The sequence below is a fragment of the Megalopta genalis genome, chromosome 3, assembly GCF_051020955.1.
Source record: "Megalopta genalis isolate 19385.01 chromosome 3, iyMegGena1_principal, whole genome shotgun sequence".
Taxonomy (NCBI): Eukaryota; Metazoa; Arthropoda; class Insecta; order Hymenoptera; family Halictidae; genus Megalopta; species Megalopta genalis.
In genome coordinates this window covers 24,867,133-24,890,772 of record NC_135015.1, presented here as the reverse complement: position 1 = coordinate 24,890,772, position 23,640 = coordinate 24,867,133, and the positions used below count along the sequence as shown (strand labels likewise).

Below are 23,640 nucleotides of genomic sequence, written 5' to 3'. Positions count from 1 at the left end.
ATCATAAAGAATCATTCGAACAAATCATTTCACCTTATCATAAAGAATTACAGAAACAGCGTCGATCACGGAAATCACAAATATAGCACAAAATTAGCGCAGAAATCCTCGAGAAAAAAAACAGGAAACTCAAAAAATCGCAGAAGTCGCGAAAACGCGAGAAATCCTCAAAATTATGGAAATCACAAGAGACCGTAATCGATCGATGCACGGAGGGGTTAGGGGGGGTCGGTAGCATCGGCATCCCGAACAATCGTTCCCGTCGCGCGTGTCTGGGCGCCGGTAGACGCTCGGCTGATTTTTCTATGGGGTCGACGGAGTGGGTGGATCGGGAAACGTTGGGCGTCGTCTATAAAGTGTCAAAGCGTCGACGAAAGCCGCGCGCGCCAGAAACTTCTCAACAGCCTGTATTTTGTTCTCCGTCAGCCGGAGAGCTGCAGCCGGGAGAAGACTTTTCTGCTGACGACATATGTACTTTATACAGCGTGGCGCGGCGTCGCTCCAAGGATTTCGTCGGCAAGAATTTCGGATAAAGGCTGATTTACACGGGCCGCGGGCGGTCCTGGCCCCCGCGCCCGCACGCCTTCCGGCCCCCCCCTTGGCCCATCGATTTCCACCTTTCGCCGAACGTATGTATCCGTTTTCAGAGGCGGCCCGCCTCAATAAACTCAATCTGTCAGCGACCGGACGGAATTCATCGGGGATAATGCATATGCAAAGCGTGAAATATTGTTCTCGGGATCGGCTCGGGTTCCAGGTCTCGGCTAAAAAATTGTCGAAACGACCCGGGCACCGTGTTCCCGTCGCTCTAGATATCGCTGATACGGTTCTGGTACCGGTTGCTGTGTGCTAGCCAATTATTGTGTGTTAGCGAATTATTGTGTGCTAATTAATTACCGTGTGCTGGTCAATTACTGTGTGTTAGTCAATTACTGTGTGCTAGCCTATTACTGTGCCTTCAGTTTTTTATTGTGAACATAATTAACATTAGATTTATCGAACAAGACGCGATAATTTATATGAATGAAGAATTATTCGAATAATTCATATGAATGAAGAATTATTCGAATAATTCATATGAATGAAGAATTATTCGAATAAATCATATGAATTAAGAATTATTCGAATAATTTATTCGAATAGAGACTAAAATTATTCGGATAATCTTTTAGTAGAAAGAATAATATAATATGGAGAATATATTCAAGAATTCAATAAAAGAATTCAATATCAAGAACTCAAGAATTCAAAATATATATTCGAGAATCATCCGCATTATTATTCGATTCATTTTACAGACTCTATTCGAACAACTTGTTCGAATAAAAAAATATGCGAATAATTTGCGTATTCGAGTAAATTTCTATTCGAACAAATAGGATAGAACAATTTCTGACGAACGATTTCGTCGAATAAAATACCTGACCGAAAAGAACGCATTTGAAATGATGACCTTAGATGAACATTTATTGGAAAGTATTCGAGAACAATGGTGAACCCTGGCCGACGTGGAGCCGTTTAGGGATTGTTGGAACAGTTGACTCGCTTCTGGGTATTGTAAGTCGGATTCAATTATCCGACGTTATCGGGCTACAGATTTTTTTAAACGGTCGCATAACTGACAAAGATTAATGGGGCCGGGAATTCATAAACGGAAGCATAAATCTATCAGTAGTGTGCTGACAGAATGGTATCACGTTGCAGGACACGGTGATAGATTTCGAGGCACACTATCAGCCGTTTCTGGTACGTGTATGGTGTCGGGTGCCGTGCTATGGTATCGGATTACAGAAAATGTCATCAAATTACACGATCCGGTTTAAGTACCATAATATGCTATCAAATTTCATGCACTCAAAAGCTTATTGGACGAGGACGCTCTGGAAGTGTCTCTGGGAACCTTGTTTCCTCGGTGCACCTCCAAACATTGAATAAACTTTGGAACTTTCTTCGCCCGTTTGATTTCAGAGAAATTGTTTCGCCGCCGATACAGCAATATCTCCATAATTGACGCTCAGATTGAGCACAAAGTCAACGATTTGGAAAGAGAGAGGAGATATTAAAATATAGATTATTAAAATATAAAATTAAAGATTATTAAAATATAAAAATATTTTTATATTTTTATATTTTGATAGCTCGGCTCGTTTTTCTAATAGTCAATAATCGGAAATTATAATTGTCCATTTTCGTTTACAAGCTGAAGGAAAATTAGGGAGCATTTATATTTTTATCTTCTTTTTCATTATTGTTCATCTAATCGAATAAATATTCTGGTATCGTTTTAATGGCTTGCCGTTACTTTCACCAATCGATTCAGGACGATCTTGTTAATTAAACAACTCGATAAGGATAATATTAACATAACACGTAACGATATATTAATTACTCGTTGAAACAAGCTTCCACGTTTCAGGACGATTGAATTTTTCATGGTCTTTGAATGTAATTGCACGGTGAAATCTTGTTAGAAATCGATTACGAGGCAAATCTTGTTAATTAAACACTCGGCGATGATGCACGCGAACGTGCATTAATTATGCATTAAATTAATTTGCATGCGCGTCTGGACGATTCAATCTTTCGCGGTCTTCAAAAATAATTACACGGTGAAATGCCGGGTTTCATTTAATGCTGCCACGTCGAACGAAGTAGCGTAACGTTTTAAACACATACTGGAACGTTCGAATGCGTAAACGAGCTTGCAATGTGCACGAGCACAGCCTGCGGAAAATGAGGAATTTTACAATATTTAAAAACAGTCAAACATTCGCTCGCGCGTTTCGTAATTGAAGTAAGTCGGAAAAAACGCGAAAAGCACGATCTGAAAACTGACAGAATTCGACCGACTTGCTCTCTCAAATAGAATTTTGTTAATTATATTTATCACGGTGGACGTTTTCGAAGGTTCGAAAAATTAGAAAATATTGTGGAAACATAAATATCTCCGAAACGATTAAATGAAATATCTAAGAAAATGAATCCTTCGAACATTTTATATAATAATAGGATAACATGATAATATAGTATTATCATCATATAATAATAAAATAATATGATAATATAATAATATGATAATATAATAATATAATAATATAATAATATAATAATACAATAATATAATAACATAATAATATTATAATATTATAATATTATAATATAATAATTTAATAATATAATAACATAATAATATGATAGTATAATAATATAATAATATAATAGTATAATAATATAATAATATAATAATATAATAATTTAATAATATAATAACATAATAATATGATAGTATAATATTATAATAATATAATAATATAATAATATAATAATATATAATAATATAATAATATAATAATATAATAATATAATAATATAATAATATAATAATATAATAATATAATAATATAATAATATAATGATATGATAATATAATAATATAACAAAAAAGAGACGTATTTACAAGGAGACAAACGAACGTGCCGAATCTGTCAGAGCGACGTAACCGAGTGCGAAGCATCAAAAAGACTTACGTTCTCGGCGAAAGTTTCGCGTGCGCGTCGAATCGGCGCGCTCGAAATTTCCCAGGGTTAATATTCCCGACGAGTAAAAAGCTTTCCCGGCCAGACCACCTCCGGGCAACATATGGACCTGATAATCCCGATAGCGCCGATCAACAAACCATTTTCCCGGCGGCGACTCCGCCGAGAGAATACTTTCGCGTGTTCGCCGGTGCAGCGGCGCATATGAATGTAAATCTGTCGCTATTACGATGGGATCTCGAGACTGCTGTTACCGTGGACCGTGTCGCCCACGGGTCTGCGAAAACATCTCGATCCCGTAGTCGAGGCGCTAGGTCCTTCACTCTCTTTGTTTGTTTCCCGGCTTAATCGTCCGCGCCGGAGCGATGCTTGGACAATCATTTTAATCGGACTTTCTTTACGCTTGCGCGACCGAATCGTCACTCCGTTGATCGCCTCATTTCGAACATAATTGTGTCTCGTTCATTTAGAAATATTTCGATATAACTGTATATAGTGATAAATGTAATAATTGAAATATATAGGATATTTCGAGTATTTTTTAATCCTTTGAAGCTGTTTTAATCTCGCGGCTAAGAGAAGATATACCTGTCATAGTATTTTGATAATTTTATATATCGCTGTTCGAATAATTCTTTGCAATTAAAGAAAAATATATATTATATTATATTATATAATATAATATAATTACATAATTATATTACAATTATATTATAATTATACATTATTATAATATAATTATATATTATATATAATATAATATAATATAATTATATATTATATATAATATAATATAATATAATATAATTATATATTATATATTATAATTAGAAAAATTGTTATAAGTGCATTAGAATAATTATTACAAGCATATAAAAAAACTATTCCAAGTACCTTCAAAAGATAATTAAAATTCCACAGAAAAATTCCAAGTTCAGCAACTGTTCGAACCATAATTTCGCGCAATGATCCATTGCACACCAAAAATGCATATCACATGGATTGCATAATTTTTGAAAAAAGTCGCGAGTCGAAAGATAAGGACCACTCTACTGTACCCACACACACACATACACACACCGTTTCATTCGACTCCTTTCAACTGGAGGATCACCCGAAGTGTCCAGTCCGGGAACAAACAGGGGTCCGATCTCTCGGAAGATCTTGGCTGAATCGTTGCTGGGAGTTCTCCCGCGTCCCATCGATCTTTCGGCGGCCTCTCACTCGGTGTCTTTGCCGACTGTGGACCGGCAGCAATTAATACGGAACGAGATTTACTCGGTTCCGGGCGAACGTCTCTGATCGAGGGAGACGCGGCGACACGGGCAGCGCTCGAAAGTCTTCCGGCGAACGGATTCGAAGGTACATTAATACTAAAGCGGGCTTAAATATTTACCGAGACGTGGAGAGCAGCCCATTGAACGCGCGACGACGAGCCGGCACACGGCCGCGAGAAGGGGGAAGGGGGGAAAAATCTCTTTCTCCTCTTACCCTCGACTTTTACTGCTTCTTTGTTTTCCAGAGATCGGGAGATATTGTTTGGCTTTGGACGACGATCCGGAAGCATTGCATTTATTAGTCGTGATAGTAAATTTCCGTGGACCGAATTATCAATGAAATAATAATACCGAAGTGTTTTAGTAAAATACTAATGCTGGAGTTAATAATAACACTCTAGTACTGTGGATCTGATAATGAAATACTAATATCGAAGCTTTTAACAAAATACTAATACTAGAATTAATAATAAAATAGTGACTATAAAATAGTTACTAATAAAATTCTGATACTAATTTAATTATTTTATTAGTATTAGAATTATTTACTAATAATAATTGGATTGCAGACTTTAAAAGGCAAAATAGAAATTATCTCCATCAATTATAAATCATAGGACTCAAACACAAGCTTCTTTCCTTCTCTAATACTTTTGATAAGCTTAGATTAACACATCAACGTCTTTCAATCTCTTAAATGTTCTCATTTTTGCCATAAATACATAATAAAATATAATAGTCTAAAAAATAATAAAGCATGTTTTAGAGTACACACGTTCTCCCACCAATCGCATCGCGCCAAAATTTTCTGCAAAAAAATCGTTAACGTACTACGAAAGTACAGATTTCAGGCTTTAAAATCAATCCAAATTTATCGTCTTACGATTTTTTTTAAAGAAATTACGATCGCTCGAACATCGCCAATTTTTCGACCGCCGTTTCGAACGCCTACGCGGCTCTAGAATTTTTTCTCGGGCCCAGCGATCTTCCCCGGGGCCCCGTAATTTTTCTCAAAGCTCGCGACACTTCGTAGTAGCTCTACGATTTTTTCCAGTGGTTGTACAATCCTCAGGACGAGCTGTAGAATTTTCCAAAATCCGCAGACCTCGGAGCCGCGCTAACGATAAACGAGCCCGAACAGAATCGAAGTCCCCGTCGTTCGACCTGGAATGGCGCACGTCCCGCAAAATTTCGGTCACACCTTATCCGGGCGAAGCAACACGGTATTTCCGGAAGCATAACGCCGGTCCCGCCTTCCGGCGACGGGCGAGATCCCGTAGGAATTCCCTTCTTTGCGCGCGGACGTCGCTGACGGTCGCGCGAAAGTTCGGCTCGGCGTGGCGTAAACTGCTCGCGGTTTCGCTAATAACGCCCCGGGACCGCTGTCTAGCAGTTCTTCTGGAATAAACAAGCATCACACGGTCGAATTCCCGTGGCCCCGGAGCGGAAGCGGCCGTTATCGCGACGGGCCGGCTCGCCGGCCGACTGCGGGGCGCATACTTCAAAATAAACTGGATCGACTGCGGCGAGGTAACATCGGGACTGCCCCCTCCCTACCCCCTCTCCTAACGATGGCTCGAACGAAAGGGCGTGGACGCGGTTTGCGAACCGCGGGAATGCCGGCTTTCCCCACCTATTATCCCAGTTTTCGTTTGAACGCCGGAATTACTGTAAATTCTCCCCGATTGTCTCTCAGATTGTACACGGAAATGGACAATTTGGGAAGAGCAGATACGATTATTCGAGCCGACTATTCTCGAATTGTCCATTTTCGTTTCGAAGCTGAGAGTCAATTGGGGAGAATTTATGTTGTATTTTGTTTTGTAAATTGAGAAATTGTTTGAAGACAATTTAGTGGGAATGTGCAATGATTGGGCTGCGGATTTGATGCTATTGTGGCAAAATTGAGTAGTTAGCATTTAGAATAGTATTAAGGCGATATTATTTTTAATCTATTAAAATGAGTGAAAATTAATCGAGGCAATTTTTATTTTGCATTGAAATCTGCAGTCTAGTGATGATTAGAAGGAATGCTAAAACAAGTCATTTTGAGCCATCATGGTTGCCCTAGTGTTAATGAGTGAGTAACAAAGGGAGAGAGGGGGGCGAGAGAGAGGGAGAGAGAGTTAAAGAGTGTGTGGCGGCTACCACCAGACCCGCCAGCAGATGGCTCCTCTTCCCGCTAGTAACCGATCCGCCTCAATTCCTATATATACAGACTTCGTCCTTCCTACTGACACCCGAACGTCTAAGGCAAGGGCCCCCCGCTAGGTTAGCCTTACTGATGAGTCATCTAGCGGGCCCCGGACGGAACGCGTCTCCCCTCTCCTTTTCCCTAACAACAGACAGCCAAAAGTGAAAGAAAAAAAAAAGAAAAAAGAGAGAAAAAAGTGAAAGAAAAAGAGAAAAATTGTGAAAGTGAGAAAAAGAGAAAAAGAAGAGAATTAAAGTGTGAGAAAAAGAGAAAAAAAGAGATAAAGAGAGATAAAGAGAGATAAAGAGAAAAAAAGAGATAAAGAGAGATAAAGAGAAAAAAAGAGATAAAGAGAGATAAAGAGAAAAAAAGAGATAAAGAGAGATAAAGAGAAAAAAAGAGATAAAGAGAGATCAAGAGAGATCAAGAGAGATAAAGAGAAAAAGAGAGAAAAGAGAAAAAGAGAGAAAAGAGAAAAAAAGAGAGAAAAGAGATAAAAAAAGAGGAAAGAGGAAAAAAAATAAAGCGTAAGAGAAAAAGAGAAATTTAAGAGAGTAAAGGAAAGAGGGGGGAGGAAAAGCTAAAAAGGGAGAGATGAAGCGCGCAACGACCGTTCAATCGGCGCGTAATTATTTTGCACGCTGCCGTGACTCCAGCAAATTTTTAATTGGCCTCCGACCTTTCGCTCGCGCGTTTTGATCCGCAGCGCGCGCCGGTGTCAAACGCGATTACCAGCATTATGGCGAACAGTTCCCGGACTCACTCGCTCGAGCAGTTTGACAAATTAAAGGCTAGGGGTCCGTGACCCCCGGCGAACTGAGAGATGAGAGTTTATTTTGCAGAGGCGTCTTGCGAGCTTGCTTGTACCAGCCGCGCGACAGCTCTATTGCTTTGCCCGCGGAGATTGAGGCATGGTTGTTTACGAAGAGACATCGGAATGCGTCGGTTCTTCGCATAACACACGCGAGATTGTGTTCTCTGTTGTTTCGACGTTCCGAATGGGGTTTCCATGATCTTCGATATGTATTTTAGAAATATCGGACGTGAAACGTGGAGAACGTTCGCGGACGAATTCAGTAAATTCTCCACGATTGACCCTCGGCTTCGAAACGAAAATGAAGAATTTATAATAGTTTTGTAAATTGTATAATAAAATTGTATGTAATAATAAATAATATATATGATGGATATAAATAGTAAATATGAAATATATATATTTAAAAATAATAAATAATATATATAATATATAATATAATTCTTTTAATGATATTATATTCTATTATAATATAAAATATATAATATGTAATTAATATATATTATAATATATAATATTACAATAGTAATAGTATTATTAAATAATATAATAATAAATATTAATATTATATAGACTGTCCAGTCGTATTAGTCCAGTCTAATAAATATAAATATTATTAAGTACTATAATATTATAATATATAATATAATATAAAATATATATATATATATATAATAATATATAATATAATATATAATATATAATATTATAATAATATAGTATAATATTTTTAATATTCTGCGTAAAGATCCAGGGTCCGACGAGCCTAACCTCAGGTCCATAACACGGGAATGGAACAGACTCCGATGCAGTTCGTTAGCGAAACAGCCTCCACGATATCAGATCGCTGCGAGCATCCCCGATTCGGTTTTGATTCGAGTGATACCGGGGCGCGCGCGCGCGCGCGACGCTGCGCCGGATTTGCGCGGCGAATCCCGAGAATTGATTTGTTGATATGACTGTCACAAGCGATCTTCGCGCGCTAAGCCGCGGATTAGGTTAATTACCAGAAGAGTCCCGGCGCGTTTCGAACCTTTGATCGAATATTGACTGCTCAAGTCCGCGCCACGCCGCCGCCCCCCGCGCCGACCGACTAATGAGCTGTCTGTCGATTACGACAGTTCGGATTTTCAACCCGCCAACGCCTCTCTGATTGCTTTAATGGCCGAATCAACTGTACGACAGCGAGGCGAGGCGAGGCACGGCGCAGCGCATCGCTGAAGCTCAATCGGGCCCGCGAGTTGTCAATCGGACGGATACACGGATAAACGGTGGCTGTAGGGACGCGATAGTTCGGAAATCGCGGATTCACGATCGAGACGGATCGTGACGCGATCGGACACGATCGGACGCGAGTCCGGAAACCGTTTGCAGCCACGCGATGCACGCATTAGGCACGCGTAAAATAAAATCCATCGCTACGTAATTGAATATTTATTCAATTATAATCCATGTTTATGGAAAAAGAGAAAGAAAAAGAAAGAAGAGAGCCAGAGAAAGAAAAAGAAAGCAAGAGGGAAATAGAAAGAAAGAAAGAGAAAAAGAAAGAAAATGAAAGAAAGAGAAAGAAAAAGAAAATGAAAGAAAGAGAGGAGAAGAAAGCAAGAAAGAGAGAAAGAAAAAGAGAGAAGTAGAGAAAGTAAAAAGCAAGAGAGCCAGAGAAAGAAAAAGAAAGCAAGAGGGAAATAGAAAGAAAGAAAGAGAAAAAGAAAGAAAATGGAAGAAAGAGAAAGAAAAAGAAAATGAAAGAAAGAGAGGAGAAGAAAGCAAGAAAGAGAGAAAGAAAAAGAGAGAAGTAGAGAAAGTGAAAGCAGGAGAAACAGAGAAAGAAAAAGAAAGAAAGAAAGAGAAAGAAAAAGAAAAAAAAGAAAGAGAAAGAAAAAGAAAAAGAAAGAAAGAGAGAAAAAGAAGGCAAGAAGAAGAGAAAGAAAAAGAGAGAAATATAGAAGGTGAAAGCAAGAGAGACAGAGAAAGAAAAAGAAAGCAAGATGGAAATAGAAAGAAAAAGAAAGAAAGAAAGAGAAAGATAAAGATGAAGAAAGAAAGAGAGAAAAAGAAAGCAAGAAAGCTAAACGCGATTCTTCGACGAGACGAGCCGCGCGTATTTCTCCGTTCTTTTTGGTGGGGCCTTTAGCGAGACGTAGGGTCGCGTCGCATCGGGTTGCATCGGGTCGCGTCGCGTCGGCGCGCTTTGTACGTGTGCCGGATGAGTTTTCGCCCCGGAACCGGGAACAATAATATGTGCCGCAGCCGTAATTCACACAGCTGATGCTCGGGGGGACATTGCACGCGTTTGCATATTTCTGAGCCCTCATCAGCCCCGCGCGTCGACCTCTCCCTCACCCTCTGCCACCGCCGCCGCCGCCGACGCCGCCGACGCCGCCGCCCACCTGTCCCACAACCCTGCCCCGTGTCTCGTGTTTCGCTAAATCGCGGAGCCGTCTACGAGCTAACGCCGGGTGAAGCATAAAAATTCATCAGAGCGCGCCGGTGCCGCGGGGAGGGGCGACGGTCGAAAGTGACGGAACGGGGCGAAAGTAACGTCGTAAATAACCCTGTAGCCACCGCCGACGCCACCGCCGCCGCCGTTGCACATTTTTGGCACGGAGCGCGAAACTGCTATCGGAAGAACTGCGACAGCCGAACGGGGTGGCTTTCCCGATCGCTCGTCGACGATTTCAATGATAGTGCGAATTTTTCGCTGCTTCGGTTCGAGGTACGAAACGTGAATCGTTTCGAATTTACCCACCCGGTATGTAATACAGGGCTGGGAAACGATGGATTTTTGAGGCAGAGAGTCGACTGTAAATCTTTCGATCTAAGATGAAGATCAAAGCACGTATAATATATAGTAATCTTAAGATAGTAATCTTAACAAAAAATCAGAGAAATTAGTAAAATGAGTAAAATCAATAAAAACAGTAAAAACATTAAAAACAGTAAAAACAGTAGAAACAGTAAAAACAGTAAAAACAGTAAAAACAGTAAAAACAGTAAAAACAGTAAAAACAGTAAAAACAGTAAAAACAGTAAGAACAGTAAGAACAGTAAAAACAGTAATAACAGTAAAAACAGTAAGAACAGTAAAAATAGTAAAAATAGTAAAAACTGTAAAAACAGTAAAATCAGTAAAACCAGTAAAATCAGTAAAACCAGTAGAAACAATAAAAACAATAAAAACCCCGTAACACTAAAAAGAACCCTAAAACAAATCCAAAAAACGTGGCTCATTGGACAACTGCCTAAAAACTTCTCAGCCATCAATAAACACGATTAAAAAAGGAAAATGAAATATGATGAATGTCGAGCGAGAACGCGGAGCCAAAAAATGGCCCTGCACCGATACGGACGATGTAAATTCGAGGCAGCTCGGTCGGCGTGTAAAGTTTCCGGTCGGAAGACAGCGTCGGTCCGGAAGTACGAGCGTTAATGCAACATCGTCGCGGACCGGCGAGTAAATATCGAGTTCGACGATGCATAATGGATTGCTTTATTGACGGACGGGTAACGGTAACGGTAACGGTAACGGTGTGTGTCCATAAATGTTGGATACGACTTAGCCGAAAGTTTTTCCGCCTGAAGGACATTGATACGGGGGGCGCGCCGTTCTGTCCGTCGACGGCTAAGACGATTAGATACATAGAGTGTTCCATGAATAACAAAGCGGATATCGCCCGCGACCGTTTTCCAAGGCAAAGAAGCTTACCCTCGTACACCCAGTCCGGCACTCCATTATAAATGGTCCCGAATACACCGGTGTTGGTGATTTGATAGTCCTTGGCCACTTCCGCCTCCGGCCGGTAATAGATGTTGTTCTGGTACACGTAGACCAGACCGTTGCCGCGCGGCGCCCAGGTGGCCAGCTGCACCGACATCGAATTGTTCGCAGTCAGCGACGATTCCTCCCTGCGAACCAAAATTGCAACGAAGGTTAGACGTTTTTTTACTTGTTGTCGATTTAATAATATGTAATAATTTTGTTGCTCGGGGACTGGAGATCATTCGACGGGATTTTGAAGATAAATTCTAGAGGGTCTATATTATAATTATATTCTATAATCTATGTAATTATATTCTATTCGAAATAGGTGGATCCTGATGTCATTTTTGGGAATTCTTTTTCTTCAGAAAATTGAATTCGTTTCCATCATTTTTTTGGAAAATCTATCCCACTAGTCTCAGTAACTGGTCCCAAATTTTGCTATCGGCCTAGGTGGACCAGTTACTGAGACTAGTGGGATTGATTTTCAGACATATCCCAAAAATCCTGAAAATAAATTCTACTAGTCTCCGTAACTGGTCCACTTAGGTGGATAGCAAAAATTTGGGATCAGTTACTGAGAGTAGTGGAATGGATTTTCGATTTTCGGGATTTTTGTGACCTGTGCCGAAAATGAATTCCACTAATCTCAGTAACTGGTCCATAGCCATAGTTGCAGAACATGTCATTGACTTTATGTAAAAATGTAAAAATAAGGCTCAAATTAGTTATTGCAAATTTAAACACATAGCATATAATACTTCGAAAATTTATATGTTCTCTCTGACGACAATTCTTCCATATTTTCTATGTGGCCTCGATGTACTTAATACAATAAATAAAATAAATAGAATAAATATAACAAATTAGCGAATTAAAGTTCGACAATACCTGTACAGCCAACGGAAAAAACCGAACGCGAACCATTTCCAGAGAGATCCGCACAGAAATTGAGTTAATAGAATGGAATCCGAATTGTGGTTAGGTCGTGATGGAAGGAAATTGGCTTCCGAGCACGTTAATTGGGGTGTTCCGTGTTAATTTCTTTGCGGAAGCGAGCGACTGGAGCGCGCGGGAGAGCACCTTACACGGTCGAATGTCACGCATTGTTCGTAACGTTACACAGTCGCGTATTGAAACTTGGTTAATCTATATTTAGACTTAGTTTCGACGTAATTAAAGTTTATGTTTGCGTTCGCCCAAGAGATAGCCGAAGTTAATCGCGAGGGCTGCGCATCCGAAGCTTATCCAAGATCTAACTGTGGGACCCCGTTTATTCGCAGCTAGATTAGACAGGCGTTCTCCTTCGCTTCCTCCATTATCCGCCTTTTCACTTCTTTAGACTTTTGTCGATCATTCTTTACGAAACTTTGTTCAATCGAATTCGCGATTAAATAAATTCTCTGGATTGTTCTAATGTTTCCGCAGCTTTGCGTTTTAGTTGCTGGATGGAATGAATAAAACTTGCTTCTAATATATATATATAAAATACAATTAAAGAAAACGACTACTAACCTAAAAATACAGTAATAACGTAAACGTACAATCGCAGCACACGATTAAATTGAATAATATAAAATACGATCGCGGAACACGATTAAATTTAATAATATAAAATACAATCACGGAACACGATTAAATTTAATAATGTAAGATACGATTACAGATCACGACAGAATTTAATAATATGAAATACAATCGCAGTACACGGTTAAATTTTATAATATGAAATACAATCACAGAACACGGTTAAATTTAATAATATGAAATACAATGACTGAAGACGACTGAATGTAATAATACAAAATACAATCAAAGCACACGATTATAATTAACAATCTGAAATAAAATCACAGAAAACGACTAAATTTAATAATATCTTCAAATATCTGTTACAAGACATCGATAAAAATAGTGCTAAATAGAAGAAAAAAGAAAACACTACGATAATTCTCGTTATATATATTATTGTTATATTATTCTATTATTCTGTTACTCTATTACTCTATTACTCTGTTACTCTGTTACTCTGTTACTCTGTTGCTCTGTTGCTCTGTTACTCTGTTACTCTGTTACTCTGTTACTCTGTTACTCTGTTACTCTGTTACTCTGTTACTCTGTTACTCTTTTATTCTTTTATTCTTTTATTCTTTTATTCTTTTATTCTGTTATTCTATTACTTTATTACTTTATTACTCTATTACTCTATTACTCTATTACTCTATTACTCTATTACTCTATTACTCTATTACTCTATTACTCTATTACTCTATTACTCTATTACTCTATTACTCTATTACTCTATTTTACTCTATTACTCTATTACTCTATTACTCTATTACTCTAATACTCTATTACTCTACTACTCTACTAGTCTACTACTCTATTACTCTATTACTCTATTACTCTATTACTCTAATACTCTATTACTCTACTACTCTACTAGTCTACTACTCTATTACTCTATTACTCTATTACTCTACTACTCTACTACTCTATTACTCTGTTACTCTGTTACTCTGTTACTCTGTTACTCTGTTACTCTGTTACTCTGTTACTCTGTTACTCTGTTACTCTGATACTCTGTTACTCTGTTACTCTGATACTCTGTTACTCTTTTATTCTTTTATTCTGTTATTCTATTACTTTATTACTCTATTACTCTATTACTCTATTTCTCTATTACTCTATTACCCTATTACTCTATTACTCTATTACTCTATTACTCTATTACTCTATTACTTTATTACTCTATTACTCTATTACTCTATTACTCTATTACTCTATTACTCTATTACTCTATTACTCTATTACTCTATTACCCTATTACTCTAATTCTCGTTGAAACTCGGACTAAATCTCTTACGACACACTTCTAAAAAACCGATATAAAACAGCCGCTTCCGGTGCTCCCTGAATGCAATATCAACGCCGAAGAATCGCTGATCAACGTAGCCGTGAAAGAGATCGTAGCGCGAGAGGTCGAAGCCTCGGTGTCAGTCTATGACGAAGAAGATCCGGAGACAGTCTCGTTTCCGTGCGTATAATTTTCCGCGACGGCGGCGGTGTACGGTGCGGGCCAGTGGAAGAGAGAAAAATGTAAATGGAACGTTGTGCTTTTTACGAGGTCGGGTCGTTTTACGAGGCGTTCTTAAGGGATCCGTTCTGGTCTTGCCGGCTTTATAAGATCCGGGGGATCGACGTTGAACGCGGCGGATTCGATCCGAGTTCGAATTCGACCGCGTCCTCGTCTTCGTTCTCGTCGACGTCGTCTTCGCACGTCTGGAAAACGCGCGAACGCGCGAGCGTAATCAGACTAATTCGCGCGATAAGTCGTTTAAAACGGTCGCATAATTTTGCGGAGGCACACCGCGATACGGACAACACCGTTCTCTGATCGGTAACCCTTTTTATATTTACGAGGGCCGTAAAGGTATCGCCGGAATTCATGAACGGCTTTGAAACGGGACCGTGTACACGGCTATACAGAGAACGCGCGCGGGCGGCCGCGCCGAATTTTCTGCATCGAGTTGGCACGGCTGAAAGGCTAAGCAATAAAGAAACGGAGCCGCGCGGCGGTCCCGGCGGCCGCCGGTCTTTCTCTCTCGCGGCCGCTGTTCGGTGCGTTACATTATTTCCCTTTTAGAATTGAATCCGCACGCCAGCCAGATATACGCGTGTACCGTTGTTAAATTCGCCCGGAAACTAAATGGCGGCTTAAGGAATTTACGAGAGCTGCTTCGCGGGCTACTTAAGATTCTTCTCCTTTAGCTACCGCGCCGCACACCGCGCCCCGCCGACCGACCGACCGACCGACCGACCCGCCGACCAACCTCGCCGCCGGCCAGATAAACCCGAAGAATTGCTGGAATATTTTTGAAATGCTAATTCCGGTTCGGTGAAAAATTCGCTCGCTTTCTAGCAACATCTTCGAGACGGGCGCGAGAAACGCGAGCCGAGGTTTTTCAATAATATTCCATTGTTAGGTCTTCCCGGAGCTCGAATAATGTGATTAATCGTTTCCGAATGCTTTCATACATGATTTTCTGTTGAACCGATTCAACGGAATGCGAAAAGGTGAGACGAAATGTGGAGAATTCTTGATCAGACTCTTCGGAATACTGTCATAAATTTTTTGTGGCGGGAGAACAATTAAATGATTATCTTCCATAGGTTAGTTTTAATTAAATTGTTCTCGCTTGATTACTCGATTTACTCTGAAATCAAGTTATATTAAATTAAATTACATTGAATTACTTGCTGTTAAAGGGGGAACAATAGGAAGGTTGATAAGTCTGCAAGAAGTATCTTGAAAAATCAGTTTTCAATTCGGATTTCAAGTATTTTCTTTGTTCTTGCACTTGAAAATTGTTATTAAGGTCTTATCAAGTTCTTATTCTTAAATATTTCTTAAAAATTGTTATATTATTATATTGGTATATTGTTATATTGTTATATTATTCTATTATTCTATTATTCTATTATTCTATTATTCTACTATTCTATTATTCTATTACTCTATTACTCTATTACTCTAATACTCTATTACTCTATTACTCTATTACCCTATTACTCTACTACTCTACTACTCTACTACTCTACTACTCTACTACTCTATTACTCTATTACTCTATTACTCTATTACTCTATTACTCTACTCTATTACTCTATTACTCTATTACTCTATTACTCTATTACTCTATTACTCTATTACTCTATTACTCTATTACTCTATTACTCTACTACTCTACTACTCTATTACTCTATTACTCTATTACTCTATTTTTCTATTATTCTATTATTCTATTATTATATTACTATATTATCATTATATTATATCATTAAACCATTATATTATTATATTATATTTTATATATATTTATACAATTCATAATTTTCTTAAACAATGTCCTGCAAGAATATAGAAAATAGCGTTTTAGTATAGCGTGGGTCGCGCAGAAAAATCGATGAAAAGTCCCCGCGACTCCGTCTGTCGTAATGCCAGAGCGTCGTCCGGTCACGCTCTTTCTCTCTCTTTCCTCTCTTTCTCTCCAGCACTCAAAAGGAACTTGCTCGTGAAGACCCATAAATAAAGAACACGGGTATTCATGTAGCGTACAAGCCGGTTTTATGGCCGGGACCTCGGTCCGTTTCGCTACAAAGTACGCGGCGGACACACGACGCGACGCGACGCGACGCGACGCGCTTCGGTTCCGTTTGGCTCGAATCGGCCGTATCGATCTCCGATTCCCCGCTGCGAGCCGAGAGAATCCGAGGTAGCGGGATTCCCGGGTCCCGCAAATTTATTGCTGTTAATTGATAAGACGACGGCGACGCGGCGGCCGGTTAAACGAAGCTGCTCCCGGAGAGGCGCGCGCGCGCGCGGGCTCGGCGAACCAATTGTCCGTGCTTAAGAGATCGTTAACGAGAGATAAAGCGGTGTCGGGTCTTCGGGCCACCGTCTCAAATTTCGCACCGCCCCGTAGCTAATTTCGATGGACGACATCAGTGGTTTCACGGTTACGGCCGGGCTATGCGCGCGAGCGTTGTCCAGCCGGAGCATCGAATTTCGCGATATGATAGCACCGAATCGCCTATGGTTTCTCGTATCGTCCGATGGAAACCGTTTACGAGGCTGCATCGGTCGCGATCGTGGACGTCGTGATCGCTCAACCTTTCGGGGGATAAGCGGGTTGCACGTGTTCGGTCAGATTGGGAATTTTATGCTTCTATTTATTGGATGTGCAAGATTTTGCTAGGACTGGAGGATGCTTCGCCAATTGTTTAACGGACGGAGAATGTGCGATGGAATATATGCGATCGGCACATCGGATATATATATATATATATATCGGTCCCAAAAATGTCTCGCAATCCGAAAGTAGGGGATTCCTGAGGTAATTTGAAGCAACTTTTTCCTTAGCGAGAATGCAATCCGCGGCTTCGTTTACGAGTTATTAACGAAAAACAGTGACCAATCAGAGGCGAGATCAGTTGGCGCGAGACGGCCGAGCCAACGAGCGGAACTGGGCACCGTACACTCGTTGGCTGAGCCGCCGCGCGCCAGCCGAGCTCGCCTCTTATTGGTCAGTGTTTTTCGTTAATAACTCGTAAACGAAGCCTCGGAGAAAATTTTCGCAAAGGAAAAAGTTGCTTCAAATGGCCTCAGGAACCTTCCGTTTCCGGTTTGCGAGACATTTTCGGGACACCCTGTATTGTTCATGGAGCTGTGCTATTATTTTAATGTCATTAAACTGTTTTTTATAGCTCTACTAATATTTTGTACCATTTGTTCAATCATTCCGTCATTCGATCTTTAAATCTCATCGTTATCGTACGTGTTCTCTCATCGTATTTTATATTATTAAATTCAATAGTGTTCTTTCATTATATTTTATATTATTAAATTCAATCGTGATCTGTAATCGTATTTTACATTATTAAATTTAACCGTGTTCTATAATTGTATTTAATACCATTAACACTAAACCTACCATTGGCGGTCAAACGACCGCTTCTCACATTTTTTATTTCCAAATTGTTCAAATTATAGAGATTTTCTCTTAACAAACGATTGAATCAATCTCTTTATTCGAGTATGCATCATAATAAAAATGGCGGAAGGCTTAAAATAAATACAGTGTTCTTATCATTATAAAGCACAGCATACGTTAGTTACTTTTAGGGCTCGACAGGTTTAACGTTAAATTCGGTCGTTGGCTATATTTTATTCGTTATTTTTTATTCGTTACTTCCTGTCGCCGTTCCATCAATAGGCGCGAGTAGATCCGTGCATGTTTGAACGGACGGGAAGTTCCGTGCATCGATTCATTAGACACAGAATACGTAAGAAGATCGTGCATGTTTGATCGTGCAGGAAGTTCCGCGTATTAATTAATTGGACGCGAAATAGCTAACTAGATCGTGCACGTTCGATCGGACCGGGAACGTTTTACGTGTTCGCTTGTGTTCGATGTATAAAACAGCCAAGCGGATTGCGCACGGTTAACCGGACGGGAAAGTTTGCGTATTAATTTGTTAAAACAGAAAATGTGTGTACGTTCTCGTTGTGCACGCGTGTGTTTGGTCGGACATAAATTTTACTCCATTAATCGATTACAATATGTAGACCGTCCAATTAGCCTCCGAATGGTTTGATCAAACAGGATGGTTTGTGCATTAATTTAGCAAATATAGAATAAGTACGCGCGATCGATGCATCGTGCACGCTTGATCTGGCATAAATTTTGCCCCATTCATTCGTCGCAATACGTAGAACACGCGAGTAGATTGTGGATGTTCGACGAGACACGCGAATCGTTGTGCATTTTAATTAATTCTATCGTAGCGGAGCACTTTCTGCATTTCGCCACGGTCGTTTAGCTCCGTTGTAACAATGGGATTACCTCTCTTTATAAAGCTGTCCTTTATCGAACCTCCTAAGCTGTTTGTACTATTCGAATAAAGTCTCCTTTTTTAGGCTTTCCAGTCTCTTCAAGTTCTCAAGCCCCTTGAAATCTCGTCGAAGATAAAAACAGGGCGGATCGGTGAAATTGACAAAATATTGAATTTTGTCGAATCTTAAAAAACAAACATATCTCATTCCGAAAGTACGAGTAATAGTAAATGACTGTTAATAATAAAAATATTAATAATAAAGAAATAACAAATGAAATAATAAATAATAATAATAAATAAATAAAATAATAATAATATAATAAAAACGAGCCGCGAGGCTCGACTAATCCTGCCAAATTGTCCATTATTGTGAATTAGGGGACTGCACCGCCTGCAACGATGGACCGAATAATGTAAAAAGCTCTTGCAACGATCGGACTGTTTACATTGTTGTTTATTTGCGCGTTCGACTGCCCTCGGGAGATCGTTAATGACCGATAAATCGATCGACGTAACGTCATAATTCGGCAGAACGATGTCAAATTTCAATGCGCGATGCGCTCCGCGTTTCGTGGTTCTCTATGAAATTGCATAGCCGAAGTATCGAATTTTCCGCGGCACGGTGTTACAGTTCCCAATTCATTGATAGATTTCGTTTGACGGCTTCCATTTGCATAGAGTGCTACTTGAGCATCGCGTTGCACGGTGCATCAGCGATGCTGAATGTATTTCAGGTTAAGTAGATTGTGAATGTTTGATCAGACAGAAATTTTTGTGCAGCAATTTGCCGAAGAGGGCGAGCACGGAAAAACTCTGTACATCGCGGTACTCATCTTTATTCCACGACTTCTTCGCTCTCGAGAATTTAATTTTTTACCGTACGTTACCGTAATTTCGTCTTTTATCGTGCGTCCGCTATTTTAATTCCTTATCGTGCATCAGCTAATTTCAGTTTCTATTGCACGATTATTCAACTTTTTCTTCTACGTTGGATATTTCAATTTTTTATTATTAAGTATCAGGTACTTAATTTTTTATTGCACGTCAAGTAATGTAGCTTCGATGGTTCAATACATTAGATTCTAAATGTTGAATTGTTTGAATTTTTGGGTAATGGATATTTATATATTAATTGAGAAATTTACGGTATATTGCAGCAATTCTTCGTCCTCAATAATTTCGCTAATAAAACCGGACAATTCTTTTTTCATAAGTAGACTATCGGTTAGTATGCAAAATAAAAATTGTCTAGCAAAATTGTCAGAATCACGAGTTCGACAAAAACATCTTTTTTCTGACAATCATTTTAATATGTCACAAAAATATAATGTAAATCTAAAATATAAATCTAAAATATAAATCTAAAATATAAAGCTAAATATAAAATCTAAATATAAAATCTAGATATAAAATATAAATCTAAAATATAAAGCTAAATATAAAATCTAAATATAAAATCTAGATATAAAATATAAATATAAAATATGAATATAAAATATAAATATTAAATATAAATATTAAATATTAAATATAAATTCAAATATAAAATATAAATATTAAATATTAAATATAAATTCAAATATAAAATATAAATATTAAATATTAAATATAAATTCAGATTTATTCAACGTGTCAACAGTTTCGTGACCAAGCCATTTTTATCATAAACACATAAAATCCTAAAAATCTATTAATAACAAGAAGAATCGACTGTTCCTTCGATTCGGAAGAAACGAATAAAATATTCAATGGATGTAACGCAAAAGTGTAACGGCCGCAAGGATTTCGGGCGTTCCAAGGATCAAACGACCGACGAACGAGCCAACGAATTAAAATCGAAGACGTTTTCCCTCGAGCGGAGACTTTCTTGGGACGATCACGCCGGAAAGAAGTCACCAAAGATTCAAGATAACCCAGAGGTCGCCCGAGAGTGGCGGATAGAAGCGGGCGAGGAGAACAGGATTAGCGGCGCATCTCGTGGACCATCCGGAAGACCCTATTCAAAAAGCGAACGTGCTCCTGAAGAAAGAAAATTACTTCGGATGCCGCGTAGAATGACTGATTGATCTAACGTCATTCCGGCTGAAAGTTCACTCGGAGGTTCCGCTTAAGGATCCTTCCGCGCTCGGAAAGAGGAACGCGAGATATGCCGTCGAGCGATAAGAGGACTGCGAGCGACACCACTTTGCTCGCCGGATCACCGCAAGCGAAGAGCGGTTCTCATTTCGAAACCAGCCGAACTCTCTGACATCGATTCAATCTTTTTTCCCAACCGAGATAACGATATTAACGTTCACGGAGATATTAATCCGGACTTTATCTCCGAGCTAGTATCGTTGCTCGGCGCTTTTGTCATTCGACGATCCCGCGAAGAGAACAAGTGCCGATCATGTTTCAGACGACATTTCGAAAATATGTACAGTAATGTCTCCCTAATTGGCGCACAGATTGTACACAAAAATGGACAATTTTTGAAGAGGAGATTTTTATGGTTATCGATCGTCAACAATTATAAAAACGAGCTGCAAGGCTCGACTAATCGTATCTCCTCTTCCAAAATTGTCCCAAATTGTCCATTTTTGTGCACAATCTGAGCGTCAATTAGGGAGACATTAGTGTATTTTTATAAAAATTCTGAGAAGTTTATCGAATTTTCTTATATAGTTATAAGCGGTACCTTCTCCTTACATATAATATCAAAATATTAATGTAGAATAAAACGAGATGAAATAAATTAAAATAGAATAATATATAGTACCATAAAATTGAATAAATAAAATAAAATACAGTAGATAAAATACAACAAGAATAGAATAATATAATATATAATATATAACATAAATTAAAATAGAATAATATACAGTACCATAAAATTGAATAAATAAAATAAAATACAGTAGATAAAATACAACAAGAATAGAATAATATAATATAATATATAATATATAATATAAATTAAAATAGAATAATATACAGTACCATAAAATTGAATAAATAAAATAAAATACAGTAGATAAAATACAACAAGAATAGAATAATATAATACAATAATAATAGAATAATATACAATACCGTAAGATTGAATAAATAAACTAAAATACAACAGATCAAATACGACAAGATAAAATAAGTTAAAATAGAATAAAATAAAGCACAACAAAATAAAAATATAATACAATACCTTACAATAACGAATCTAACGAATTAAAATAATATTTAAAAGTATCGTAAAATTGTACCAATAACACTATTAATCAAAATATTTCTATAGCATTTTTAACGATGAATTCGAATCTGTAGAAATAAATCTTATCGAAACGTTTTTACGAAAGATAAACATTCCATTCGTTTCTCGTAAAAAACCGAGAGCCAGAGAGAAAGAGAAAGAGAGAGAGCATTTTAATGAAACTTGATCGTCCGACCGGAATCGAACCGCACTCGATGTCCGCGGTTAAAATAGGACCCGTCTGTTGCGTTCCGTTGTTTTTCGGCGGATTGAAAAATTTCATTGGAATCGTCGCGGCGACGAGACGCGACGCGACGCGACACGACGTAAAAGAATTTCGCTTGTTACCCCGGTGCCCCGGGCTCTGTTTGTTCAATCAAGCCTCCTGCTCCGGATCAAGTCGTTTAAACGAATTTGATTACGATCGATGGCTCCACGGCGCGGCCCGTTCACGCACGGAATTCCCGCGATTTTTATTCCGCACGGCCTGCGAACGCGACCTCCCGTGAATGCCGCTCGACAACCGCGAAACAACGAGGCGGGCGGTCGCGAGACGAGTATATCTGCGCGTTTTCATAGTAATCGGCAGCCATGTCGGCAAATTTGAAATCTTATCCGACAATTTATGCCACCATTTTACTATCAAATTCACAAATTTCTCTCTTCGATGTCCTGGAATTCGGCGTACAAATAAAACGTGCCAGGCGAAATTTGCATTCCCAAATGCTTTAAATAATAATCAAATTAATTGTTCCAATTAATAATAATAATAATTCACTTGATATTTATCGAATAAGACATGTTCAATTTTTCTTTTTGCCCGGATTAAATTATCTTGCAGAGAACACGATAAATGGTGATATTGAAATCAGATTAATTTAGTAGTAATTAATACAAAGACATCGCATTTCTCCAATTTCATCCTTAAATTCGCCGACTCGGATCACCGGAGAAAATTAGTGCGCTGGCACACGCGGGAGAATGTTTAAATAATAGGCGACCGCGCGTTGTTTTGGTGCTTCTATCAAACAGAAATTAGACGACGGCGGCGGGCGTCGCTTCGCGTCGACGCGCGAATATTTTGATTGAATTTCGCGGCTTCGCAGCCGAGCATGCGGCCCGGCTGCCGCGGTTTATTTTACGTTTATCGTTCCGCACGGAGTTCCCGCGGATTAACTCGATCTGGCTTCGCGGACGACGAAAGGCGACCGCTCGATAGAACTCCTGCAATTTAATTACCCACTCGGCCGCCATTTTCCTGGACCCCGGCGAGAGTTTACACTCGTCGAAAGTTCGTCATTATGACGGGCGAGCACGTGAACGACGGTGATCAAGTAAACGCGAACGAGAATCATTTAAGTTCGCGACGCCAAGGCTCTCTTTCTTGCGGGAACGAAATACGTATCGAACGGGGTCATTTATATATTTATTTTTA

The 23,640-nt window shown here is 39.0% G+C and overlaps 1 protein-coding gene across 4 annotated transcripts in view; it reads right to left on the bottom strand.

The window, feature by feature from the left end:
• LOC117221967 (venom dipeptidyl peptidase 4) overlaps positions 1-23,640 on the bottom strand; it is a 440,681-nt gene that overhangs the window by 184,543 nt on the left and 232,498 nt on the right. For all 4 annotated transcript variants that reach the window (XM_033473358.2, XM_033473359.2, XM_033473357.2 and 1 more), the window contains one exon: positions 11,528-11,727. In XM_033473358.2, the coding sequence (XP_033329249.1) occupies positions 11,528-11,727 (200 nt within the window). The remainder of the gene's footprint in view (positions 1-11,527; positions 11,728-23,640) is intronic.